The following is a 27,250-nucleotide window of genomic DNA, read 5'->3' on the forward strand; positions in this document are numbered from 1 at the left end:
TGTCCAGAAGCAAAAAAGGAATGCATTTGAAGATGCAACCAGAAAAGGGAGAAAGATGGGAGGGGAGGGGAAAGGAGGTTCTAGGAGAAGGGTAGGCAGTCAGGAGATAGGGAAAGTTCCTGAGTACCCAAGCAATGGGAAAGGGAACAGGGACCCCTGGCCACAAAAGGGTATAAAAAGGTTGCCATTTCAATGAAGTGGGTGTGCAGCTCTCAGAGGAGAGACACACACCCAACTCAGCTGATTTGTTGGGATCACTAAATAGATAGTGCTTCAAAGAATTTGTCCCCTCTTAATTCTATCTGAAGTGAGCCACATTTCACACTGCTGAGAATGTGAAGCTGAGACTGATGGAGTCTCAGTCTCAAAGAGAGAGAGGCTGAGAGAGGCCGTGGCTCACACAGATCCAATCTGCTCAAATTTTCCCTCCCTCACATCAGCCATGGTTCCCATGGCAGAACTTCCATTCCCGCTGGACGCTCACTTGCGCCTGAGCCTGCAGAGAAGCCCGGCTGCTTCCCACTCTGCCCAGAGCAACACAGACACTCCCAACCTTGCCCAGCAGCTGCAACACAGCCACAGCCCCTGTGGCGTCCCCAGCAGTGACACCACTGCTCTGCTCCATTTCGTCCTGCTCTGCTCTTCTGTTCACAGCAGCAAGCCTGTATGTCCACAAGAAGTTGTGGCCTGGAGGCAATGAAGGAAGAAGACCTTTGCCCACTTCCAAACCGTGCCACAAACCCCATCCAGGTCTTCCCATGTTTAAGAAACACCTGGCCATTCAGAAGCAAATTTAGAGTTTATTCACAGGGTGAGAACAGAGGGAAGCTTCCCACACAATGAAGGTTTTTTATTATTGTTGGGGGTTAGGTGTCCTTCTTTTAGGTCTTTCAGTTACCTGTGGAATTTTTACCCATTAGTTGTGGGGAAAACTGGGGGTACGTGGTGGATACTTGAAGAGCACAAAGAGTTCAGCCGGGCCCAGGGGGAGAATGGGGCAGGAAAAGGGGAAGGTGGGGACAGTTTGGCGGCTTCTTCAGCTTTGGAGAAGGACACTTTGGGTGTGCAGAGCTGTTGCAGTGTGGAGAAGGGAATGTCGCCATCACCCAGATGGAGCTGCTGCTTCTTCTCCTTCTTCCCTCTTCGTTGGTGGCCTCACACCCCTGTCCTGTCAGGATGTGTGGCAGTGCCAGCCACCGCTGCAGAGCTGCTGATCCACCTCATCCACCGGCCCAGGATCTCAGCTCATCCCTGCTGCTCCAGCTGAGTGTTCCTCAGAGCCCTGCAGGAGCACCGGCACTGCCCGCCCGAGGGGGTTTGTGAAGCAAAGCCTCTCCTCCATCCCTTCCCGTCTCAGCCCAGAAGGCTGTCATGGGGTCCCTGGTTCTGTTTTTTTCCTAGCGCTGTACTTATTGTTGTATGTTAGCCTTGATATAAATTCCAGTAAAGAACTGTTATTCCTATCCCCAGATCTCTGCCTGAGAGCCCCTTGATTTCAGAATTATAATAATTCGGAGGGAGGGGGTCTACACTCTCATTCCAGGGGAGGCTCCTGCCCTCTTTAGCAGACACTTTGTCTTCCAAAACAGAGATAACTATTTATTTTGACTATCAATCTAAACAAACTACAAACTACAAACTACAAACTACAAAAAACAAACTACAAACTACAAAAAACAACAATGGCTTCCTCCAGGGCTAGTATCTCCTGTCGGCCATAAACTGCTGCGCTGCCATGATCAGAGGCGTCAGGCTGGAGGGTGGCTTGGCTGAGGTTACAAACGGATGCTGACCAAGAGAAAAACAAGAAATGAACTTTCCTCACAGGCTGAAACAAGCTTTCTCTGGCTACTGAATAAATGCAGAAATGAGGGCACTCTGTGCACCTCTGTCTCCACATCCAGGACCTTGCGACCACAGGCAAACATGGCTCACAATCCCACAACTCCATTGATACAGATGTCTTCAGCTTAAGGAGATTTGGTCTGGGAGACCTTGAAAAGCTCCTTCCAACCCACCCCGGGCCAGGATTCTCCTTTGTTTTCCTTTGGAAAGCTCCCAGACCATTCTTAGGAGCGGGGTCCATCTGATGCCTTGCACTTGAGCAGATGAGGAGCCCTGGCAGCGGGCAGCTGGCGCACCCTGCAGCCGCTTTGCCTTTTACCTGCAGAAGCTCCTGGGCAGACCAGCGCCTGTCCTCATCTGTCTCCAGGCAGCAGTGCAGAAAGTCCCGCAACCAAGGCGACTGCTGCCTGGGGTTCTGCAGCTTTGGGGAGCCCCCGGAGCTTATCAGCTGTTGAACCTAGAGAAGAAGGAAACACCAAACTCTACCTGTCTCCTCCGCAGCCCGAACTGCTCAAATAGACCCCCCACCAGACAAGCTCCACTCTCCAGTGCCATCTTCCTGCCTGCCTGCCAGAGGCTGGGAGATGTCTTTCCTACCCCAGCCAAAAGATCCCAAAGCCACTTACAGCCACAGCTACTCCAACATGCAAAGGCCCTTGCCTTGACCCCCGATTTCACTGCCTGATGGAATTAGGAGCAACTCCATCAGCAAAAGCACACTTTGCTTCTCTGAGCACTGACACTAGCTCTACAGGCAACTTGGATGGTAGAATTTGTTCCAACTCTACTTTTCCCAAGTATTTTTCCATTAAAGGCAGCGCAGCACCGCTCCCTGCTCCCTTAGGCAGCGCTTCCATCTAGCAAAAGGCATCATGTTGTTTTGTGGTTTTCATGATGAAATGGCAGGGGGATGATCTGGACAAGAAGCTCAAGAGACTATGCAGCCTGGAACCTATCGTCTCCAGGTGTTAACAAGCTTCTCAGGCAGAAGGATGGGGACAGATTCTGTTAGAGTGACAGAGAGTAGCTGCAGCATACCGTGCGGGAGGTTTTCATCAGGTAAGGAGGCGCTCCTTCCACCATCTCGATCCCCACGATGCCAAGGGACCAGATGTCCACTTTGGGGCCATAGGGCTTCCTGGTGAAAATTTCTGGCGCCATCCAGTAAGTAGTGCCAACAGCTGATCTCCGTTTGCTCTGCTCAGCAGTGAGCTGAGCAGCGAGGCCAAAATCAGCTGAGGAGAAGAAACCACTCTGATCAAGGCAACGCAAATTAGGAAAGCCAACAAAAGAATTCCCCATGGTACCACGTCCAAGAAAGCAGTGTGGAATCCAGCTGCAAAAGGGGCCGTATGGGCATTCATCAGGCCTGTAGCCAAGGAACTATGGAATTGGCCGCTTAGCAAAAGCCCCCAGTTTCATGCGGTGGCTGTTAGCTGCCTGAAGCTTTAGACTGTAATTGCCTCGCTCAGGAAGGGACACACACAACCCAAGGCCACTCCTGACACCACCTTCTTGCCAGCCACACCTCCCTGCACCTCGCAGCCACGCTCTGCGCTGGCAGCAGGGCAGCCTGCACTGCCACAGGCACCACTCTTGAGGAACTGGCAGTCACCCAAAGGCAGCCCCACACCGCAGCCCACCGCAGCTCAGCCTGGCCAACGACACCCACCCAACTTGACAGATCCGTCCAAGCCCAGGAGAATGTTGTGGCTTTTGATGTCTCGGTGGATGACTTGCTTGCAGTGAAGGAAATCCAGGCCTTGCAGGCACTGAGAGAGGAAAAAGAAACACCAGCCTAAGAGTTCCCGTTCGGATTGCATCCCACAAACAGGGAAGTGGCACATCTGCAAGACTGACTTGCTGAGGGATGCTCAGCCATGGCAGGACACGCTGCTGGCAAGGCCAAGAGCTTGCTGCTCCAACACAAGGACAGCGCTGCCTTTCTAACTGAGGCTGTAGTTGCTTTTGAAAGAGAAAGGGCAATTGTTCCTCTGGCCCTGCAAACACAGACTGCAAGATCACTCCTGCAGTGGCTGTGCCCCCTCCAGCAGGAGTGCATTTCACACGCGTTCCAGGCAAGTGTTTAGAGAGGCAAACACAAACAAACACACCAGAAGAAGGGCAGGCACACTGGCAGGCACTTCAGGTGCTCTTGCTACTGCCTGTCGTAACAGAAAGGCAGAAAGGAAGCTTGGAAGACGACACCACTCCTCTCCTTAGCAGCCATGGGGAAGGAGCAGCCCGCCCAAGCCATGGGAAGCACAAGCACCATCCCTTACCTCCCGAGAGACAGTTGCTATCTCTCCTTCTGCCATACGAGTCTCTCGAATGACATCGTGCAAAGAACCTCCGTCCATGTATTCCATCACGAGCCAGAGGTCCTCGTCAACCAGGTAGCTGAAAGGAGAAAGCAACAGCCCGGGAATGAATGCCTGCATTTACATGACGGATTCTTGTTTCCCTGTCTCTCACACAGGAAGACAGGAGGAAGTCAATGGTCTTTCACTAGGTTCTACAGGGCTTGAACTCTGTGCAGTCTAAAAGACTTCTTGGTATCCACACCCGTGCAAAACACTGGGAACAGGCTGAGGGAAATACGATCTACAGTGCTTGGGCAGCACTTAAGACCCATAGGAAAAAAAATCAAACCCTAAACCCAACAAAACAATGTGGAGAGAGGGCAGGAACTTTCAGGCTCTTGGCTCAGTAAGACAGGGCCGAGTCAGGTCTTGGAAAGAGCACTTCAAACTATGCATGCCCACAAAGATTAATGCAGCCCCAATGCAATCTCCTCCCAAGATGCTGTAGATCAGCCCAGAAACAGGAATTAACAGCTCCATCCTCTGCCAGCCAAAGGAGTGGTTGAACCTCTGGCTTGCAGGGTGTGAAGGACCCTTCACGGCAGAGTAGCAGAACCACTCACCTGTCTATGTAGTTCACGATGTTGGAGTTCTTATTGTCACGCATGACCTGGATTTCATTCACACACAGTTCACTGCTGCTGTCTTCCACCAGACTAATTTTCTTTATGGCCACCTAAAACCACATGGAAAACCATGAACCAAAGAAATCTGTGGCACAAGACTACAAGGGGAACATGGAGACAGTGATCTTGGGATGACAGAGCTGGGCTGGACCTAATTGCCTTCCAACTAGACAGCAGAGGAACTCGAAACTGAGCTTGCCAGAGCCTCTTACACCGCTTCCTTGGGCGCCTGTCCCAGGACACAGAGCCAGACATCCTTTGCCTTGTAAACCCAGGAGAAGCACCAGGTCCTAAACTCTCTACCTCAAAACTCTAATGTCACTCCCTGTGCCCACAGTCTTCCCCAGGGCCTTATTTCATCATCATCATCATCATTTTCATTCACACACCTCTTGGAAGCAGGAAGCCATTCTGTGCTGGTGAAAACCGAGCAAAACTGCTGGCAAAGCTTTGGCAATTCTAGGGGGCTTCATCATTACTCCAGCAGCCACTGGCACTGTTTTCCATTGCACAACAGAAAGCAAACTCTTACAGACATGACAGATAAAATGCCGTCCTAAAAACATCCTGAGGGTATTCCCCCGAAGAAATACAACCCTGCATACTTTACAGAAAAAAATGCCATGACCATGAAAACATCATTGAGTACACCCCCAAAAAAGACAATCCTAGCTCTTCCTCGCTTCAGGAACTTTCATTCCGTTCCACTAAAACACTTTCCTTCACACCGCTGACATTTGCAATTACTGCCTGACTGTAAAAAGAAATAACCCACTCCTTGATCCTCTAGCAATACACGCCAGGCAGGCTCTGAGCAGGGCTTAAGCCCTTGAGGGACTCCTTGCAGACCTCTTTCTCTAAGCACAGTTCCCAAGGACAGCACTACAGGTGGCTAAGGAACTACCAGCACAATTCCCACGTGTTTGCGAGCAGCCAGAAATGAGAATTCAGGAACCTTGAGCTGCAGCCCCAAAGAGCAGTGCCATGCTCTATGACACCACCTTGGTGTTAAGACCCAGCCAGCGTGTCCTCCTCTGAAAGATACTGCTTGGCCTCCTTGCATTCCTTGGGGCAGCTGAGGAGAACAAAATCTGTCCCCACGGTATTTGGCAGGCAGACGCTACTCTGTGCTTCATCTGCCTTTGCAGCAAAGCTCGACCGGCGACCCAAAGCTCAGGCACAGCTCACAGCAGAGGGGAGGGCACTTGAGAGCTGCAGCAGCTGCAGCGCTGCTTGACGCTTACCTCTTCTCCTGTGGCAGTCTCCACTGCTGTGAACACCGTGCCAAAACCCCTAGAAACAAAACAACAGCTTAGGAAGGCGAGGTCCTTTAGTCCCTGCAAGCAAGTGCAAGACACCGCAGTCCAATAGGAAAAGGAGCCCTGATGCAAACAGCAAATGGAACATGGCCCAGATCCTGGTGTGGGTCTTTTACCTTTTCTCCTCCTGTATCTCTGCATGTGTGGGATTTTTCCAGGCACACACGTGCCACTTGGGCCTTCGCACACCTCTCCTTGGAGGTTATGCCAAACTCAGGCACCACCACACAGGCCTTCTGGGAAGCCTGAAGCCATGTAACAGCCATCGGAGGAAAGCCTCCAGACACACCTCCTATCTCCAGCTGGCAAGGAAAGGAGTCTCCAGCCATAGCTGCAGCCACAGCCAGAGCAGGCAAAGGCTTCCATTGTTGCACAGACAAATGGAGAAGTACTCAGAACACAGGATCCTTAGACAGCTGTGTTCTGGGTCCAGAGCCATCGGCAGCTGCTTCTCTTCACTGCCCAGGGCACAGGAAGGCCTCCACTTTTCCTGTGAGTTCTTGTACATTTGGCTCCTCACAGAGGAAATACTGCAAATCAATCCCATTTACAGTCAGCAGAGCTGGCTTTCAAAAGGGAACAGCTGGGTGGATTCTTTGCAGGAAAGGCCTAAACCCCACAGGATCCACAGGGGTTCTGCCATCAGGGAGATGATGCCTTTTCCTGTAGAGTGCACTGGCACTGGGCATCCCCTGAAGCTTTGGCTTTTGCCACCTCAGCTACAATAGAGAGCTGCTGCTTTCATTTCTGCTTTTGCCTTCTACACTAGGTGGTGCTCATCCTGACCACTGAATCTTGTTTTCCGCAAAACACTGGAAAGAAATGTTATTGAGAGCTGTCCCCTGACAGCTATCTTGACCTGACCGCTACCTGGACCTTTGAGGCAATGAAGTTTTGCCTCCTTTCATTCCCACATAGTCTCTATTCTCTTGAGACTCGATTTCTCCTCTGACAAGCGGCAAACAGGCACAACACACTTGAGGGACAGGACATCTGCCAGGTGCTACTCTTTGCTGCAGAAAAGACATTGCCAGCATCCAGATGTCCTTGCCATGCCTTCGGACCACAGCTATAACTGTTATAAATTAAGCTCTAAAGTTCTGAGAGATGGCAGCATCTCAACACAGCGTCTGCACAGCTTTGGAGCTTGCCTGACGTCACTCTGGGGAGATGTGACACCAGCAAAATACGCAACCCCTCCCTTTGAGGAAGGAACTGTGGCTGCACTCACCCTTTGCCAATAGTTTCCAGTTCTGTGTATTTCGCCTCTGGATCTCCCTCGCTCACCAGCATCCCTGCAAAAATCCAAAGGGAAGATGCTCATTTCAAGACAGAGATGCCACGCTGCAGCAGATCAGAAAGGCAGGGCCACTATCTGGGACACTGGGCCCTTTCAGCTCAGTCAGCTGGGGAACAACACCACCACCGCACCACCGCACCACCACCACAAAAACAGCAGCAGCTCTGCAGCACAGACGGCCTGCACCAAACTAAAAGCCTAAACTAAACATGTCCAAGCACATGGAGAAACAGTCAGAGGAGACAGGGATCAGAAAACCATAACCAAGTAAAGTGATTGTTGTCTATAAACATTAAGGGCCACAGGAAGAACAAAACCTTTCTGTTCTGGACAATAAACAGCCTGTGACATTCAACAAAAGCCTTAAACCTTGCTAATATCAAAGGCATCTTGGGTTCTGGAATCCGTTTTTATCAACAGCTGCCCTTTCCAGAACAGGAAGAACATTGCAAAGTGCTTCCAGCAAAGGTGCAATCTCCACCTGTAAGCCGGACTTTGCCTAAACAATGCCCGCCTGCCTTTCAAGAGCAGCAGCTCATGTTCTGACCTAGTGTGATGGGCCTTAGGAAGGAGGTCCCCCAGCCTTTAGGACAGGCTAAGTTCTGCAGATGACCTTGGCTGTGCCCCACAGCAGCCGGGCCCCACAGGGCTCCCTGAGGCCTCCTCCTTCGCTAGGTAACAGCCTCCTGCTTCAGAGCCACAAACAATCCTTCTTTTGCCTTTTGCATGGAGGGAAGCTCAGGCAAAGCCAAGCCAGGCCGAGCTGCCCTCAGAGGCAGCAGCAACACCCCCGTGGCTCCCTCACCACCTCAAAGCACAACAACACGTCCTGTGTGGAGGCCTCAGCACCCGACACTCAGCTGAGGAGGAAGAACAGGAGGTGGGACAGCTCATGCTGACACATGCACACACAAGGCACTGCTCCAGCAGACAAGGATCACAAAGGACCTACTCAGCACGGCCAGGCATTCATCCTTTTTCCTCTCACGCAGACCATCTGTGCTGCCAGAGGAACTACTCGTGCTCCAGGTGCACGAGCTGCTCGTGCTGAAGTTTCCAGCTTCAGGCCTGGAGGCTTCTTCAGAGCCCGCAGCTGAACTTTGTGCAGGTGCAGCAACTGAGGAGGTGGAGCTCTGGGACAAGACAGGAATTTGGGTCAGAATTTGGGTTGTGCAGACATGCCCCATTTCAAATGCAAGCCCCTAGGAAGATGCTGCAGGCCTCATGCAGGCCTCTTCCCCTCTCGGCTTTTGCTACCCACTTCTCCAACTCAAGGCACAAAACCCAAAGGCCGATTTACATGACGGACAAAATGATACCAAAGACACTGCTAACCAAAGCAGGCACTTACTGATGTTGCCTGCTCAGGCTGTGGGCTCACAGCAGGGACAGGTTCATTGGCACCTTCCTCCTCTTCAGCCTCTTCCTCAGGTACAGAGGCAGCCAGAGCAGGTGCTGACGCTGCCCTTGCACTCTGTGGAGTGACAGACAGCAGCGTGAGGGACAGGAGAGAACCTGCCACTCACAACCTTATGTATGTTCAGTTACAGGCCCTGCTGCATCTCAGCTGTTCCTTTAGCTACCGACAGCTGCTTGGAGGAGAGGGCAGGTCCCTCCTGGGGACAGTGTCTCCTCCATATCCTGCAAGGCTGTGAACTGCATCTTTGCACTGCTCTCTTCACCAGGAACAGGGCGCCTGCACAGCCACTGGGCACAAAGGGCCTCACTTGGACCCCAGGAGCATCCAAAGACATCCTAATGCTACCTCTCATCTCTTCCTGAAACAAATTCATGGCCCCTGTCACAACAGTGGAGGCTGATGCCTGAACCTCCAAGTACCACACCCCTTTTCCAGGCCTCATCAGGTGGGGAAATGCCCTGGAAGGGCTGGAAAGATTCCAGCCCTCAGCAGTTGCAGCCACACAGAGGATGTGCTGTCTGATCAGAAACGTGCACCTCTTGCTTTCCTGCAGCCACAGGGCTACCCAGAGCTGCCACTTACTGATGCTGGAGGCTCAGGCCCTGCAGTGGCAGCAGGTGCAGCTTGGAGGGTATCTTCCTTCCCTTTGGCCTCTTCTTCAGGAAGACACACAGCCACTGGAGGCTCTGAGGTTGGTTTTGGGCTCTGCAGAATGACAGCAGCGAGAGGGACAGGCAACCTTCTTTCTATTCAGCTCTAGACCCAGATGCAGTAAGGAGAAATCATCTGGAGACAAATGGGATTCTAAGTTGCTCAAACCCAAGTAAAATGGGCCAATTACATGGGACTGCACTCTCTTGTACGGGAGCAATTCCATCATGCCTTAAAGCACCAAGCAACCCAACTTTCATCTGATTAAAAGCTCTGAAATGCAACTCCAGAAAATAGCCAGGGATCCTCCTCCTCCTGCTGCTGCTGCAGCTGCTGCAAAGAGCCTACTTTCATTCATCCAACCAGGCTGGCACCAGGCTGCACCAGGCCCAGTTCACACCTTACTCCACAACCGTCAAACGCTACCAATGCCAAAGGCTCCTTTCCCACTCACCCATGGACCGGATTCTCTCCAGACATGGGCAATGTGACCTGCAACACACAGGGGAAAAAGAGATGGATGCTGTAAGAAAACTTCCCACACTGGGCAAGCCCACCAAAGAGTCAACCCAAAACCAGAGCATTCTGCTTTCACTACGTCCCTCCAGCAGCAACACTTGTGTCACACAGCAAGCAAGACAACAGCACAAAATACTGCCTTGTGCCTACCTTTTGTCCTCTTTGGCCACTCAGCCCATAGAAACTTGAGACTCAGAAAGTCCAAGTGCTTCTGTAACAGTCACTGCTCCTGCCCCACCCCACCCAGCAGGAGCTACAGCTCGTCTCTTTCCTCTGCTTCACTTTTCTGAAGACATTGCATGCAACAATTGCCATGAGCTTGCTGGAAACGTTTGCCCAGAAAAGCTTCACCCAAGTCCCCCCTCAGCCATGGTGGCAGTTCTATGGTGACACAGCATGGCAACAGCTCCTGGGCTACGGAGCACACAAGAAATCTTTTGAAATGTCGACCTCAGAGGTCTTTTCCAAGCTGATTCTGTGATTTCATCATAGAGCTAATGGATTCTTTAGCACACAGGAAGTGTCAAGTTTCACAGGCACATCCTGGCATGAGGGAATGCAGACAAGAAATGCTTCCCCTCAGTCCTAGAGAGCAGCGCACAGTTTTTACAAGGCCTCCTGCCAAGCTCTCTCACTCTTCCCATGCTGGAAGTTGTCTTGCTTGAGTCAGCAAAGCGAGGAGATTCCAGACTCCACTGCCACAGGCCATGCCGTGGTGGGAGCAGAAAACCCTGCAGGCTACGTTACAAATGCTGTCCCATGCCCCACTGGCTAGAGAAACCCCCTTCTTAGCTGGAGCTGTTGACGGCAGCTTTACCCAACCAAATGCCCCTTCGTGGCCTTTTTAGTTTCCATACGCTGCACTGAACAAAAATGCCTACTTACGGGCCAGGTGGGTGAAAAAGTACCCAGAATAAGCCACAGAGAAAGCCGTGCAAACTGCAGCACACACTCTCTCCATGGCTTGAGCAGCGCTGAGCAACTCTGCACCGGACAACACCTGTGAGCAAAAGCAAAACTGCTCCGAGTCCTGTCCGGGTGCAGCCGGCTGGCAGAGACCTCGTCGATCAGCAGGTCCCGCCTGCAGCCAGCGTGCCAAAGAGCCGCTCTGCACACGGAGGCCTTCCGCGCCTCGGCACAGCAACTTTGCCTTGACAACGCTGGCATGTGGCTGCTGACATCACAAGAGCAGCCACATGAGGCTGCTTTGTGAAGTCATGCATAGAACCAGACCTCCTCTACAGCTAACGCCAAAAAAAGCCTGCAAAGTTCTCCTGTGCTACAAAGCAATGCAAAAAGCCCCCCTAGTTCCTAACCTATTGCTCCAGGCGTCTAAGAGTAACTCAAAAAACATACCAAGCCCCTATAACCCACACTGAGATGCTGAACACCCAGAAGGAACCAGGATGTGAGGAACCACATTTGTGATCTTTGGGTACTAATGCTTCTGAGAGAAAAAACAAAAGTCTTGTTCCAGCTGGACCTTCCTTATTTCTAGAAGCAGCAAACAAGGAGAAGCACTAATTTCATTACATTTACTTGTCTCTGCTGTGTACAGAGACAAGGTCATGGATCTTTCAGCACTATTTGTTCAAACCATTTTGAACATGGGTGTGACATTTTGGCAGGAAAATGCCGTGACTGGAAATGCAAGTGGAATCGTTCTGTCTGGCTTGCTTTAGCGGAGAGGCCTTGACACCCCAGCCCCACCACCATTTCCACCCCCCACACATTTTTGTCCTTTCACGGTATTTCTTAGAACACAGGGCTGAGGATGGGTGGCATGGAAGTGACAGCTCTGACACACAGCTGAAAGCATCAGGGCCATGCTAGCATGTGAAAGAAATTGGCCAGGAGACAGGACTCCTGCTTGATGCCTTTATTAGAATTCAGCTCTTGGGGGGTGGGGGGGACCCGAGGAGTTGCTTGCACCACGGCCATTCCCACACTGGCAGCTCCAAGGAAGAGACACAATTCAGCTTTGCAGCAGCACACACTTCAGAGCTGGGACTTTTGTCCTCATGACAGTAGCCAGGATGCGTGATGTTCTGGCTCGTTGTCTAGGGGGGTCAGTCCTTTCCAGTAGGTCATGGTAATGCAGGAAGATGGTTTCTAATCAGGCTTAGGTGATACAGGGAGATGATCTTTCATCATAACTTGCTAGAATATGTTTCTTTGTCCTTTTATTCTTCTGTTAGCTTGTTGTTTTGGTGTCTTTGCATGCCTTAGTTTGCATACTATTCGGCTGCACAGCTTCCTGGGAGTTTCTTCCTTCTAGTGTGGCACAGCATCCATGGGAGTTGCCTCATTCTGTGGCATACCTTGCTAATGGGTTGCTTTTGTTGGTTTGATTTAGCTCCCATGGGAGCAGCTTTGTTACACAGTAGCAAGCAAGTAAGGGGAAGGGTACAGGAATGTCTCATAAGAAACTTCAAAACACTTCAGAAACTGGTAAGTAATTAACATTACTAAGAACTATCCGACTAAACAAGGGGTACAAGGTTTACAAATGGGATAAGAGCATTAACTGTACATAACTAAACGCAGTATTTTAACCGGGGTGGATTTCTTGAGAGATTTTATTCATGACAGCATGTAGGTCTGTTTTTCTGCTCCAGCAGAACAAGGCAACCCAGAGTGGTGACACTGACACCAACTGGGTCCAACCAAGCCAGAAGGAGCCCAGCAGGGTGATAGGAAGAGGCAGCAAAGTGGCAGAACCAATCCCCACACACATGCCCAGCGTGGTGGACTGATGGCACCACTGGCACCATCACTGCCACACAGAGGGTGCAGGGAACTGCCACTGCAGGTCCAGAGCTGCTCCAGGCAGCACCAGCAGCCCCCATTGACCATCAGAACCACTCTGGAGCCCCTCACCATCTTGTCTTTCTTCCAGGGGCCACATGTGAAACTTCACCTCTGTTGGTCAAGCCATTACTTCTCTTGCACAATTTTCTTTTCATGTTTGCGGACTCATCATATAACACTATATATAACACTAATATATATCACATACATATATATACATATATACATAAACATATACATTTATATATATATATAACACCAATCATATTGAGAGTTCTATTAACTCTGTAACTGATTTTATTGTTTAACTTTAAAATTTTCTACCATCTTGCATAACGTATTTATTCCCTTACATGAGGCGTATTTCTGCTTGCTTAAAACACATTCCTGCTTTATGTCGTACTTCACGTCTCTGCAAATTTATTGTTCTAAAACTCCAAGCCTTTTCCAAGGTCTCAGGTCAAACTTTGTATCTGTCTCTACCTCTGAGCCTGGATGCTCAAGGCCTTGAGAGCTTGCTGTGCCTGCATTTTCCACACCAGCGGACAAGGGAAAGGCTACAGATGTCATCTTCTGGAGTTCTGTAAGGACTTTGGCACTATTCCCCACAACATCTTCTGCTCTAAATTGGGAGAGAGGTGGCTTTGATAGAACTGTTCAGTGGAATTGGAATTGGTTGGACGGGCATATCCAAATGGTAGTAGTCCATGGCTTGCTGAACCTATGGGCATCAGTGAAAAGTGGTGTTCCTCAGGGGCCCATATTGGAACCAGTGCGATCTTCATCAAGGACAGAAGACAGAGGGATCTTGGGCACCCTCAGTCGATTTGTGGGTGACACCGTGCTGAGCGGGTGACATGCCTGAGGAATGAGGTGCCATCCAGAGGGACCTGGACAAGCTCAAAAAGGGGGCCCATGGGAACCTCATCACCTTCAACAAAGCTGGGATTACAGCCCAGAAAGCCTGTGTCCTGGGCTGCATCACACATCTGCAGTGTGGGCAGCAGGTCAATGGGGCTGCATCTTCACTCTGCTCTGGTGAGACCCCATCCAGAACACTGCCTACAGCACTGAGCCCCCAGCATAGGAAGGACACGGACCTGTTAGAGCAAGTGCCAAGGAGGCCACCAAGATGGTCAGAGGGATGGAACACCTGTGCTGTGAGGGACAGGTGAGAGAACTGGGCTTGTTAAGTCTGGCAAAGATAAGACTCTGGGAGACCTTACAGCTCTTTCCAGTATTCCTGAAATCCCAAAGCATTCTATGATTCTATGATTTCAGGTGAACCAAGTAGCTTTCTTCATACTGGCAACTGGTGCTATTTATTGCATGTTTCACCCTCCAAATCAGCAGTTCTTCAAGAAACATAAAAAATACCTTCCTCTTTCAAAATCTCACAAGACATTATAAAGCTCCATGCTTTCAAGTACTTTCTTGACAAGAATAGTAAACCACTGGTCTTGTGCAAACAAGATGAGAACTTACATGGTCACCTGTTGTGGAGTACGAGGCATAAGAATGTTTTATCTCAAACATTCTGTTCCAACAGTAAAGTTGTGACTATGTTGAAATGTAATTGAAGAATAATTGCTTCCAACAACCAGTGTAATACCATCTATTTGACAGCTTGTCATTCTGCTCCATTTACTTCAGAGCTAACATCAGGAAGAGACAGGACTGAAAACACGACCTCAACATTGCTGCATTCCCAAGCCATTCAGAGACCTTCTCAAATGTTCACTACAGAACAGAGCGGGACACGGGCCTCCAAAGGATAGGATTGATGGAAACATGGAAAGCCAAGCAACACACCCACTGCATACACAGCCATGTTGCTGCTGCACTGCTGTGGCACTTCCATGGAACCTTGCCCACCTGAGGTGAACCTCAGGGAGCTTCCCTGGCTACAGCCATGCAGCATAGCTGCCTGCTATGGATGTGAAGAAAGGGAGGAAAGAAAATTCCAGCACGCTGTGGGACAAGTCACAAAGTGCTAGCTATCAGGAGGAAAGCAGTGGGCCCAAATGGACTGGTCCCAGAAAAACTGGAAGTGGTGAGGCAGAGACCAAATAGATCAGGTGCTGGACAGGCTACAGGAAGGCAGCCTTAGGAAAACAGAAAAACCACCACCATCCCAAAGTCTGGAAGCTTCATCCCTCTGCCTCTCGCTTTTAAACCACTTTTTTCTCTGTTTCTCATGTTGTGGTTTAACCCCAGGCAGCAAGCAGGCTCCACACACAGTCATTCTTGCTCACTATTCCACCAGGGGGATGGACTGGGCAGAGAATTGGAAGGGTAAAAGCTGGGAAACTCACAGGTGAAGAACATTTCAGTTGCATAGGGAATACAGAAGCCACACACGCAAGCAAAAAACCCAAAGAACTCATTCACCATTCCCCAGGAGCAGGCAGGTGTTTCACATCTCCAGGATAGCAGGGCCCCCTCACGCCTCACAGTGACTTGGGAGAGCAAGTGCCATCAATCCAAATATCCCCTCCTTCCTCCTTCCTCCTTCCTCCTTCTTCCTTCCTCCTTCCTCCTTCCTCCTTCCTCCTTCCTCCTTCCTCCTTCCTCCTTCCTCCTTCCTCCTTCCTCCTTCCTCCCTCCTCCTTCCTCCTTCCTCCTTCCTCCTTCCTCCGTCTTGCACTCAGCTTGAACTACATAGCAGGATGTCAGATGGTCTGGAATATTCCTTTGGCCACTTTGGGTCACCTGTCCTGGCTGCGTCTCCTCCCAGCCTCTCATGCAGCACAAGCCCAAGGGAGCTCTGTCCGGGCAGCTCCTTCAGATGTGGTGGCTGCCATGGGACCACATGAGAAAGCATTTTGCTTCAGTCCAGAACAAATATGGAGGAAAAAAAGGAAAAATGAAATTCTGATCTCCAGTCAGTTTTCTATGGTTTAGATGGGGTTTGTTTGATCTGTTCTTTAGACTTGTTAAGTGTTGCCCAGACGCAAAAAAGGAATGCATTTGAAGATGCAACCAGAAAAGGGAGAAAGATGGGAGGGGAAGGGAAAGGAGGTTCTGGGAGCAGGGTAGGCAGTCAGGAGATAGGGAAAGTTCCTGAGTACCCAAGCAATGGGAAAGGGAACAGGGACCCCTGGCCACAAAAGGGTATAAAAAGGTTGCCATTTCAATGAAGTGGGTGTGCAGCTCTCAGAGGAGAGACACACGCCCAACTCAGCTGATTTGTTGGGATCACTAAATAGATAGTGCTTCAAAGAATTTGTCCCCTCTTAATTCTATCTGAAGTGAGCCACATTTCACACTGCTGAGAATGTGAAGCTGAGACTGATGGAGTCTCAGTCTCAAAGAGAGAGAGGCTGAGAGAGGCTGTGGCTCACACAGATCCAACATGCTCCAATTTTCCCTCCCTCACATCAGCCATGGTTCCCATGGCAGAACTTCCATTCCCACTGGACGCTCACTTGCGCCTGAGCCTGCAGAGAAGCCCGGCTGCTTCCCACTCTGCCCAGAGCAACACAGACACTCCCAACCTTGCCCAGCAGCTGCAACACAACCACAGCCCCTGTGGCGTCCCCAGCAGTGACACCACTGCTCTGCTCCATTTCGTCCTGCTCTGCTCTTCTGTTCACAGCTGCAAGCCTGCATGTCCACAAGAGGTTGTGGCCTGGAGGCAATGAAGGAAGAAGACCTTTGCCCACTTCCAAACTGTGCCACAAACCCCATCCATGGGTCTTCCCATATTTAAGAAACACCTGGCCATTCAGAAGCAAATTTAGAGTTTATTCACAGGGTGAGAACAAAGGGAAGCTTCCCACACAGTGAAGGTTTTGTATTATTGTTGGGGGTTAGGTGTCCTTCTTTTAGGTCTTTCAGTTACCTGTGGAATTTTTACCCCTTAGTTGTGGGAAAAACCTAACTGGGGGTACGTGGTGGATACTTGAAGAGCACAAAGAGTTCAGCCGGGCCCAGGGGGAGAAGGGTACAGAAAAAGGGGAAGGTGGGGACAGTTTGGCGGCTTCTTCAGCTTTGGAGAAGGACACTTTGGGTGTGCAGAGCTGTTGCAGTGTGGAGAAGGGAATGTCGCCTTCACCCAGATGGAGCTGCTGCTGCTGCTTCTCCTTCTTCCTCTTCGTTGGTGGCCTCACACCCTTGTCCTGTCAGGATGTGTGGCAGTGCCAGTCACTGCTGCAGAGCTGCTGATCCACCTCATCCACCAGCCCAGGATCTCAGCTTATCCCTGCTGCTTCAGCTGAGTGTTGCTCAGAGCCCTGCAGGAGCACCGGCACTGCCCGCCCGAGGGGGTTTGTGAAGCAAAGCCTCTCCTCCATCCCTTCCCGTCTCAGCCCAGAAGGCTGTCATGGGGTCCCTGGTTCTGTTTTTTTCCTAGCGCTGTACTTATTGTTGTATGTTAGCCTTGATATAAATTCCAGTAAAGAACTGTTATTCCTATCCCCAGATCTCTGCCTGAGAGCCCCTTGATTTCAGAATTATAATAATTCGGAGGGAGGGGGTCTACACTCTCATTCCAGGGGAGGCTCCTGCCCTCTTTAGCAGACACTTTGTCTTCCAAAACAGAGATAACTATTTATTTTGACTATCAATCTAAACAAACTACAAACTACAAACTAGAAACTACAAAAAACAAACTACAAACTACAAAAAACAACAATGGCTTCCTCCAGGGCTAGTATCTCCTGTCGGCCATAAACTGCTTCGCTGCCATGATCAGAGGCGTCAGGCTGGAGGGTGGCTTGGCTGAGGTTACAAACGGATGCTGACCAAGAGAAAAACAAGAAATGAACTTTCCTCACAGGCTGAAACAAGCTTTCTCTGGCTACTGAATAAATGCAGAAATGAGGGCACTCTGTGCACCTCTGTCTCCACATCCAGGACCTTGCGACCACAGGCAAACATGGCTCACAATCCCACGACTCCATTGATACAGATGTCTTCAGCTTAAGGAGATTTGGTCTGGGAGACCTTGAAAAGCTCCTTCCAACCCACCCCGGGCCAGGATTCTCCTTTGTTTTCCTTTGGAAAGCTCCCAGACCATTCTTAGGAGCGGGGTCCATCTGATGCCTTGCACTTGAGCAGATGAGGAGCCCTGGCAGCGGGCAGCTGGCGCACCCTGCAGCCGCTTTGCCTTTTACCTGCAGAAGCTCCTGGGCAGACCAGCGCCTGTCCTCATCTGTCTCCAGGCAGCAGTGCAGAAAGTCCCGCAACCAAGGCGACTGCTGCCTGGGGTTCTGCAGCTTTGGGGAGCCCCCGGAGCTTATCAGCTGTTGAACCTAGAGAAGAAGGAAACACCAAACTCTACCTGTCTCCTCCGCAGCCCGAACTGCTCAAATAGACCCCCCACCAGACAAGCTCCACTCTCCAGTGCCATCTTCCTGCCTGCCTGCCAGAGGCTGGGAGATGTCTTTCCTACCCCAGCCAAAAGATCCCAAAGCCACTTACAGCCACAGCTACTCCAACATGCAAAGGCCCTTGCCTTGACCCCCGATTTCACTGCCTGATGGAATTAGGAGCAACTCCATCAGCAAAAGCACACTTTGCTTCTCTGAGCACTGACACTAGCTCTACAGGCAACTTGGATGGTAGAATTTGTTCCAACTCTACTTTTCCCAAGTATTGTTCCATTAAAGGCAGCGCAGCACCGCTCCCTGCTCCCTTAGGCAGCGCTTCCATCTAGCAAAAGGCATCACGTTGTTTTGTGGTTTTCATGATGAAATGGCAGGGGGATGATCTGGACAAGAAGCTCAAGAGACTATGCAGCCTGGAACCTATCATCTCCAGGTGTTAACAAGCTTCTCAGGCAGAAGGATGGGGACAGATTCTGTTAGAGTGACAGAGAGTAGCTGCAGCGTACCGTGCGGGAGGTTTTCATCAGGTAAGGAGGCGCTCCTTCCACCATCTCGATCCCCACGATGCCAAGGGACCAGATGTCCACTTTGGGGCCATAGGGCTTCCTGGTGAAAATTTCTGGCGCCATCCAGTAAGTAGTGCCAACAGCTGATCTCCGTTTGCTCTGCTCAGCAGTGAGCTGAGCAGCGAGGCCAAAATCAGCTGAGGAGAAGAAACCACTCTGATCAAGGCAACACAAATTAGGAAAGCCAACAAAAGAATTCCCCATGGTACCACGTCCAAGAAAGCAGTGTGGAATCCAGCTGCAAAAGGGGCCGTATGGGCATTCATCAGGCCTGCAGCCAAGGAACTATGGAATTGGCCGCTTAGCAAAAGCCCCCAGTTTCATGCGGTGGCTGTTAGCTGCCTGAAGCTTTAGACTGTAATTGCCTCGCTCAGGAAGGGACACACACAACCCAAGGCCACTCCTGACACCACCTTCTTGCCAGCCACACCTCCCTGCACCTCGCAGCCACGCTCTGCGCTGGCAGCAGGGCAGCCTGCCCTGCCACAGGCACCACTCTTGAGGAACTGGCAGTCACCCAAAGGCAGCCCCACACCGCAGCCCACCGCAGCTCAGCCTGGCCAACGACACCCACCCAACTTGACAGATCCGTCCAAGCCCAGGAGAATGTTGTGGCTTTTGATGTCTCGGTGGATGACTTGCTTGCAGTGAAGGAAATCCAGGCCTTGCAGGCACTGAGAGAGGAAAAAGAAACACCAGCCTAAGAGTTCCCGTTCGGATTGCATCCCACAAACAGGGAAGTGGCACATCTGCAAGACTGACTTGCTGAGGGATGCTCAGCCATGGCAGGACACGCTGCTGGCAAGGCCAAGAGCTTGCTGCTCCAACACAAGGACAGCGCTGCCTTTCTAACTGAGGCTGTAGTTGCTTTTGAAAGAGAAAGGGCAATTGTTCCTCTGGCCCTGCAAACACAGACTGCAAGATCACTCCTGCAGTGGCTGTGCCCCCTCCAGCAGGAGTGCATTTCACACGCGCTCCAGGCAAGTGTTTAGAGAGGCAAACACAAACAAACACACCAGAAGAAGGGCAGGCACACTGGCAGACACTTCAGGTGCTCTTGCTACTGCCTGTCATAACAGAAAGGCAGAAAGGAAGCTTGGAAGACGACACCACTCCTCTCCTTAGCAGCCATGGGGAAGGAGCAGCCCGCCCAAGCCATGGGAAGCACAAGCACCATCCCTTACCTCCCGAGAGACAGTTGCTATCTCTCCTTCTGCCATACGAGTCTCTCGAATGACATCGTGCAGAGAACCTCCGTCCATGTATTCCATCACGAGCCAGAGGTCCTCGTCAACCAGGTAGCTGAAAGGAGAAAGCAACAGCCCGGGAATGAATGCCTGCATTTACATGACGGATTCTTGTTTCCCTGTCTCTCACACAGGAAGACAGGAGGAAGTCAATGGTCTTTCACTAGGTTCTACAGGGCTTGAACTCTGTGCAGTCTAAAAGACTTCTTGGTATCCACACCCGTGCAAAACACTGGGAACAGGCTGAGGGAAATACGATCTACAGTGCTTGGGCAGCACTTAAGACCCATAGGAAAAAAAATCAAACCCTAAACCCAACAAAACAATGTGAAGAGAGGGCAGGAACTTTCAGGCTCTTGGCTCAGTAAGACAGGGCCGAGTCAGGTCTTGGAAAGAGCACTTCAAACTATGCATGCCCACAAAGATTAATGCAGCCCCAATGCAATCTCCTCCCAAGATGCTGTAGATCAGCCCAGAAACAGGAATTAACAGCTCCATCCTCTGCCACCCGCCAAAGGAGTGGTTGAACCTCTGGCTTGCAGGGTGTGAAGGACCCTTCACGGCAGAATAGCAGAACCACTCACCTGTCTATGTAGTTCACGATGTTGGAGTTCTTATTGTCACGCATGACCTGGATTTCATTCACACACAGTTCACTGCTGCTGTCTTCCACCAGACTAATTTTCTTTATGGCCACCTAAAACCACATGGAAAACCATGAACCAAAGAAATCTGTGGCACAAGACTACAAGGGGAACATGGAGACAGTGATCTTGGGATGACAGAGCTGGGCTGGACCTAATTGCCTTCCAACTAGACAGCAGAGGAACTCGAAACTGAGCTTGCCAGAGCCTCTTACACCGCTTCCTTGGGCGCCTGTCCCAGGACACAGAGCCAGACATCCTTTGCCTTGTAAACCCAGGAGAAGCACCAGGTCCTAAACTCTCTACCTCAAAACTCTAATGTCACTCCCTGTGCCCACAGTCTTCCCCAGGGCCTTATTTCATCATCATCATCATCATTTTCATTCACACACCTCTTGGAAGCAGGAAGCCATTCTGTGCTGGTGAAAACCGAGCAAAACTGCTGGCAAAGCTTTGGCAATTCTAGGGGGCTTCATCATTACTCCAGCAGCCACTGGCACTGTTTTCCATTGCACAACAGAAAGCAAACTCTTACAGACATGACAGATAAAATGCCGTCCTAAAAACATCCTGAGGGTATTCCCCCGAAGAAATACAACCCTGCATACTTTACAGAAAAAAATGCCATGACCATGAAAACATCATTGAGTACACCCCCAAAAAAGACAATCCTAGCTCTTCCTCGCTTCAGGAACTTTCATTCCGTTCCACTAAAACACTTTCCTTCACACCGCTGACATTTGCAATTACTGCCTGACTGTAAAAAGAAATAACCCACTCCTTGATCCTCTAGCAATACACGCCAGGCAGGCTCTGAGCAGGGCTTAAGCCCTTGAGGGACTCCTTGCAGACCTCTTTCTCTAAGCACAGTTCCCAAGGACAGCACTACAGGTGGCTAAGGAACTACCAGCACAATTCCCACGTGTTTGCGAGCAGCCAGAAATGAGAATTCAGGAACCTTGAGCTGCAGCCCCAAAGAGCAGTGCCATGCTCTATGACACCACCTTGGTGTTAAGACCCAGCCAGCGTGTCCTCCTCTGAAAGATACTGCTTGGCCTCCTTGCATTCCTTGGGGCAGCTGAGGAGAACAAAATCTGTCCCCACGGTATTTGGCAGGCAGACGCTACTCTGTGCTTCATCTGCCTTTGCAGCAAAGCTCGACCGGCGACCCAAAGCTCAGGCACAGCTCACAGCAGAGGGGAGGGCACTTGAGAGCTGCAGCAGCTGCAGCGCTGCTTGACGCTTACCTCTTCTCCTGTGGCAGTCTCCACTGCCGTGAACACCGTGCCAAAACCCCTAGAAACAAAACAACAGCTTAGGAAGGCGAGGTCCTTTAGTCCCTGCAAGCAAGTGCAAGACACCGCAGTCCAATAGGAAAAGGAGCCCTGGTGCAAACAGCAAATGGAACATGGCCCAGATCCTGGTGTGGGTCTTTTTACCCTTTTCTCTTCCTCTATCTGTGCATGTGTGGGATTTTTTCCAGGCACACACGTGCCACTTGGGCCTTTGCACACCTCTCCTTGGAGGTTATGCCAAACTCAGGCACCACCACACAGGCCTTCTGGGAAGCCTGAAGCCATGTAACAGCCATCGGAGGAAAGCCTCCAGACACACCTCCTATCTCCAGCTGGCAAGGAAAGAAGTCTCCAGCCATAGCTGCAGCCACAGCCAGAGCAGGCAAAGGCTTCCATTGTTGCACAGACAAATGGAGAAGTACTCAGAACACAGGATCCTTAGACAGCTGTGTTCTGGGTCCAGAGCCATCGGCAGCTGCTTCTCTTCACTGCCCAGGGCACAGGAAGGCCTCCACTTTTCCTGTGAGTTCTTGTACATTTGGCTCCTCACAGAGGAAGTACTTCAAATCAATCCCATTTACAGTCAGCAGAGCTGGCTTTCAAAAGGGAACAGCTGGGTGGATTCTTTGCAGGAAAGGCCTAAACCCCACAGGATCCACAGGGGTTCTGCCATCAGGGAGATGATGCCTTTTCCTGTAGAGTGCACTGGCACTGGGCATCCCCTGAAGCTTTGGCTTTTGCCACCTCAGCTACAAAAGAGAGCTGCTGCTTTCATTTCTGCTTTTGCCTTCTACACTAGGTGGTGCTCATCCTGACCACTGAATCTTGTTTTCCGCAAAACACTGGAAAGAAATGTTACTGAGAGCTGTCCCCTGACAGCTATCTTGACCTGACCGCTACCTGGATCTTTGAGGCAATGAAGTTTTGCCTCCTTTCATTCCCACATAGTCTCTATTCTCTTGAGACTCGATTTCTCCTCTGACAAGCGGCAAACAGGCACAACACACTTGAGGGACAGGACATCTGCCAGGTGCTACTCTTTGCTGCAGAAAAGACATTGCCAGCATCCAGATGTCCTTGCCATGCCTTCGGACCACAGCTATAAATATTATAAATTAAGCTCTAAAGTTCTGAGAGATGGCAGCATCTCAACACAGCGTCTGAACAGCTTTGGAGCTTGCCTGACGTCACTCTGGGGAGATGTGACACCAGCAAAATACGCAACCCCTCCCTTTGAGGAAGGAAATGTGACTGCACTCACCCTTTGCCAATAGTTTCCAGTTCTGTGTATTTCGCCTCTGGATCTCCCTCGCTCACCAGCATCCCTGCAAAAATCCAAAAGGAAGATGCTCATTTCAAGACAGAGATGCCACGCTGCAGCAGATCAGAAAGGCAGGGCCACTATCTGGGACACTGGGCCCTTTCAGCTCAGTCAGCTGGGGATCAACACCACCACCGCACCACCGCACCACCACCACAAAAACAGCAGCAGCAAGACAAGCAGCTCTGCAGCACAGACGGCCTGCACCCAACTAAAAGCCTAAACTAAACATGTCCAAGCACATGGAGAAACAGTCAGAGGAGACAGGGATCAGAAAACCATAACCAAGTAAAGTGATTGTTGTCTATAAACATTAAGGGCCACAGGAAGAACAAAACCTTTCTGTTCTGGACAATAAACAGCCTGTAACATTCAACAAAAGCCTTAAACCTTGCCAATATCAAAGGCATCTTGGGTTCTGGAATCAGTTTTTATCAACAGCTGCCCTTTCCAGAACAGGAAGAACATTGCAAAGTGCTTCCAGCAAAGGCGCAATCTCCACCTGTAAGCCGGACTTTGCCTAAACAATGCCCTCCTGCCTTTCAAGAGAAGCAGCAGCTCATGTTCTGACCTAGTGTGATGGGCCTTAGGAAGGAGGTCCCCCAGCCTTTAGGACAGGCTGAGTTCTGCAGATGACCTTGGCTGTGCCCCACAGCAGCCGGGCCCCACAGGGCTCCCTGAGGCCTCCTCCTTCGCTAGGTCACAGCCTCCTGCTTCAGAGCCACAAACAATCCCTCTTTTGCCTTTTGCATGGAGGGAAGCTCAGGCAAAGCCAAGCCAGGCCGAGCTGCCCTCAGAGGCAGCAGCAACACCCCCGTGGCTCCCTCACCACCTCAAAGCACAACAACACGTCCTGTGTGGAGGCCTCAGCACCCGACACTCAGCTGAGGAGGAAGAACAGGAGGTGGGACAGCTCATGCTGACACATGCACACACAAGGCACTGCTCCAGCAGACAAGGATCACAAAGGACCTACTCAGCACGGCCAGGCATTCATCCTTTTTCCTCTCACGCAGACCATCTGTGCTGCCAGAGGAACTACTCGTGCTCCAGGTGCACGAGCTGCTCGTGCTGAAGTTTCCAGCTTCAGGCCTGGAGGCTTCTTCAGAGCCCGCAGCTGAATTTTGTGCAGGTGCAGCGACTGAGGAGGTGGAGCTCTGGGACAAGACAGGAATTTGGGTCAGAATTTGGGTTGTGCAGACATGCCCCATTTCAAATGCAAGCCCCTAGGAAGATGCTGCAGGCCTCATGCAGGCTTCTTCCCCTCTCGGCTTTTGCTACCCACTTCTCCAACTCAAGGCACAAAACCCAAAGGCCGATTTACATGACGGACAAAATGATACCAAAGACACTGCTAACCAAAGCAGGCACTTACTGATGTTGCCTGCTCAGGCTGTGGGCTCACAGCAGGGACAGGTTCATTGGCACCTTCCTCCTCTTCAGCCTCTTCCTCAGGTACAGAGGCAGCCAGAGCAGGTGCTGACGCTGCCCTTGCACTCTGTGGAGTGACAGACAGCAGCGTGAGGGACAGGAGAGAACCTGCCACTCACAATCTTATGTATGTTCAGTTACAGGCCCTGCTGCATCTCAGCTGTTCCTTTAGCTACCAACAGCTGCTTGGAGGAGAGGGCAGGTCCCTCCTGGGGACAGTGTCTCCTCCATATCCTGCAAGGCTGTGAACTGCATCTTTGCACTGCTCTCTTCACCAGGAACAGGGCGCCTGCACAGCCACTGGGCACAAAGGGCCTCACTTGGACCCCAGGAGCATCCAAAGACATCCTAATGCTACCTCTCATCTCTTCCTGAAACAAATTCATGGCCCCTGTCACAACAGTGGAGGCTGATGCCTGAACCTCCAAGTACCACACCCCTTTTCCAGGCCTCATTGGCTGGGGAAATGCCCTGGAAGGGCTGGAAAGATTCCAGCCCTCAGCAGTTGCAGCCACACAGAGGATGTGCTGTCTGATCAGAAACGTGCACCTCTTGCTTTCCTGCAGCCACAGGGCTACCCAGAGCTGCCACTTACTGATGCTGGAGGCTCAGGCCCTGCAGTGGCAGCAGGTGCAGCTTGGAGGGCATCTTCCTTCCCTTTGGCCTCTTCTTCAGGAAGACACACAGCCACTGGAGGCTCTGAGGTTGGTCTTGGGCTCTGCAGACAGACAGCAGCGAGAGGGACAGGCAACCTTCTTTCTATTCAGCTCTAGACCCAGATGCAGTAAGGAGAAATCATCTGGAGACAAATGGGATTCTAAATTGCTCAAACCCAAGTAAAATGGGCCAATTACATGGGACTGCACTCTCTTGTACGGGAGCAATTCCATCGTGCCTTAAAGCACCAAGCAACCCAACTTTCATCTGATTAAAAGCTCTGAAATGCAACTCCAGAAAACAGCCAGGGATCCTCCTCCTCCTGCTGCTGCTGCTGCAGCTGCTGCAAAGAGCCTACTTTCATTCATCCAACCAGGCTGGCACCAGGCTGCACCAGGCCCAGTTCACACCTTACTCCACAACCGTCAAACGCTACCAATGCCAAAGGCTCCTTTCCCACTCACCCATGGACCGGATTCTCTCCAGACATGGGCAATGTGACCTGCAACACACAGGGGAAAAAGAGATGGATGCTGTAAGAAAACTTCCCACACTGGGCAAGCCCACCAAAGAGTCAACCCAAAACCAGAGCATTCTGCTTTCACTACGTCCCTCCAGCAGCAACACTTGTGTCACACAGCAAGCAAGACAACAGCACAAAATACTGCCTTGTGCCTACCTTTTGTCCTCTGTGGCCACTCAGCCCATAGAAACTTGAGACCCAGGAAGTCCAAGTGCTTCTGTAACAGTCACTGCTCCTGCCCCACCCCACCCAGCAGGAGCTACAGCTCCTCTCTTTCCTCTGCTTCACTTTTCTGAAGACATTGCATGCAACAATTGCCATGAGCTTGCTGGAAACGTTTGCCCAGAAAAGCTTCACCCAAGTCCCCCCTCAGCCATGGTGGCAGTTCTATGGTGACACAGCATGGCAACAGCTCCTGGGCTACGGAGCACACAAGAAATCTTTTGAAATGTCGACCTCAGAGGTCTTTTCCAAGCTGATTCTGTGATTTCATCATAGAGCTAATGGATTCTTTAGCACACAGGAAGTGTCAAGTTTCACAGGCACATCCTGGCATGAGGGAATGCAGACAAGAAATGCTTCCCCTCAGTCCTAGAGAGCAGCGCACAGTTTTTACAAGGCCTCCTGCCAAGCTCTCTCACTCTTCCCATGCTGGAAGTTGTCTTCCTTGAGTCAGCAAAGCGAGGAGATTCCAGACTCCACTGCCACAGGCCATGCCGTGGTGGGAGCAGAAAACCCTGCAGGCTACGTTACAAATGCTGTCCCATGCCCCACTGGCTAGAGACACCCCCTTCTTAGCTGGAGCTGTTGACAGCAGCTTTACCCAACCAAATGCCCCTTCGTGGCCTTTTTGGTTTCCATACGCTGCACTGAACAGAAATGCCTACTTACGGGCCAGGTGGGTGAAAAAGTACCCAGAATAAGCCACAGAGAAAGCCGTGCAAACTGCAGCACACACTCTCTCCATGGCTTGAGCAGCGCTGAGCAACTCTGCACCGGACAACACCTGTGAGCAAAAGCAAAACTGCTCCGAGTCCTGTCCGGGTGCAGCCGGCTGGCAGAGACCTCGTCGATCAGCAGGTCCCGCCTGCAGCCAGCGTGCCAAAGAGCCGCTCTGCACACGGAGGCCTTCCGCGCCTCGGCACAGCAACTTTGCCTTGACAACGCTGGCATGTGGCTGCTGACATCACAAGAGCAGCCACATGAGGCTGCTTTGTGAAGTCATGCATAGAACCAGACCTCCTCTACAGCTAACGCCAAAAAAAGCCTGCAAAGTTCTCCTGTGCTACAAAGCAATGCAAAAAGCCCCCCTAGTTCCTAACCTATTGCTCCAGGCGTCTAAGAGTAACTCAAAAAACATACCAAGCCCCTATAACCCACAC

At 51.1% G+C, this 27,250-nt stretch overlaps 2 protein-coding genes across 4 annotated transcripts; both read right to left on the reverse strand.

Moving 5' to 3' along the window:
• Positions 1-780: 780 nt before the first annotated feature.
• Positions 781-11,164, reverse strand: LOC147648349 (serine/threonine-protein kinase PAK 3-like). Of its 2 annotated transcripts, XM_086867994.1 has the most exons (13): positions 10,929-11,153; positions 9,979-10,016; positions 9,456-9,578; positions 8,805-8,927; positions 8,406-8,586; positions 7,385-7,448; positions 6,079-6,127; positions 4,772-4,884; positions 4,128-4,245; positions 3,518-3,617; positions 2,884-3,080; positions 2,165-2,302; positions 781-1,788 (listed from the first exon to the last, which is right to left on the reverse strand). In XM_086867994.1, the coding sequence occupies exons 1-13, from the start codon at positions 11,002-11,004 to the stop codon at positions 1,699-1,701; spliced, it is 1,410 nt and encodes a 469-aa protein (XP_086724120.1). In that variant the 5' UTR covers positions 11,005-11,153; the 3' UTR covers positions 781-1,698. The 2 variants fall into 2 exon arrangements, with proteins under 2 accessions (XP_086724120.1, XP_086724121.1); XM_086867995.1 differs by having other exon boundaries at positions 781-2,302; positions 10,929-11,164.
• Positions 11,165-16,580: 5,416 nt separating this feature from the next.
• LOC147648350 (serine/threonine-protein kinase PAK 3-like) lies at positions 16,581-27,037 on the reverse strand. 2 transcript variants are annotated; one of them, XM_086867961.1, is made up of 13 exons: positions 26,760-27,037; positions 25,810-25,847; positions 25,284-25,406; positions 24,633-24,755; positions 24,234-24,414; positions 23,198-23,261; positions 21,889-21,937; positions 20,582-20,694; positions 19,935-20,052; positions 19,325-19,424; positions 18,691-18,887; positions 17,972-18,109; positions 16,581-17,595 (listed from the first exon to the last, which is right to left on the reverse strand). In XM_086867961.1, the coding sequence occupies exons 1-13, from the start codon at positions 26,833-26,835 to the stop codon at positions 17,506-17,508; spliced, it is 1,410 nt and encodes a 469-aa protein (XP_086724087.1). In that variant the 5' UTR covers positions 26,836-27,037; the 3' UTR covers positions 16,581-17,505. The 2 variants fall into 2 exon arrangements, with proteins under 2 accessions (XP_086724087.1, XP_086724086.1); XM_086867960.1 differs by having other exon boundaries at positions 16,581-18,109.
• Between the last annotated feature and the right edge of the window lie 213 nt (positions 27,038-27,250).

Source organism: Cyanistes caeruleus, chromosome Z (genome assembly GCF_971803275.1).
Source record: "Cyanistes caeruleus chromosome Z, bCyaCae1.hap1.1, whole genome shotgun sequence".
In the NCBI taxonomy this organism is placed as follows: Eukaryota; Metazoa; Chordata; class Aves; order Passeriformes; family Paridae; genus Cyanistes; species Cyanistes caeruleus.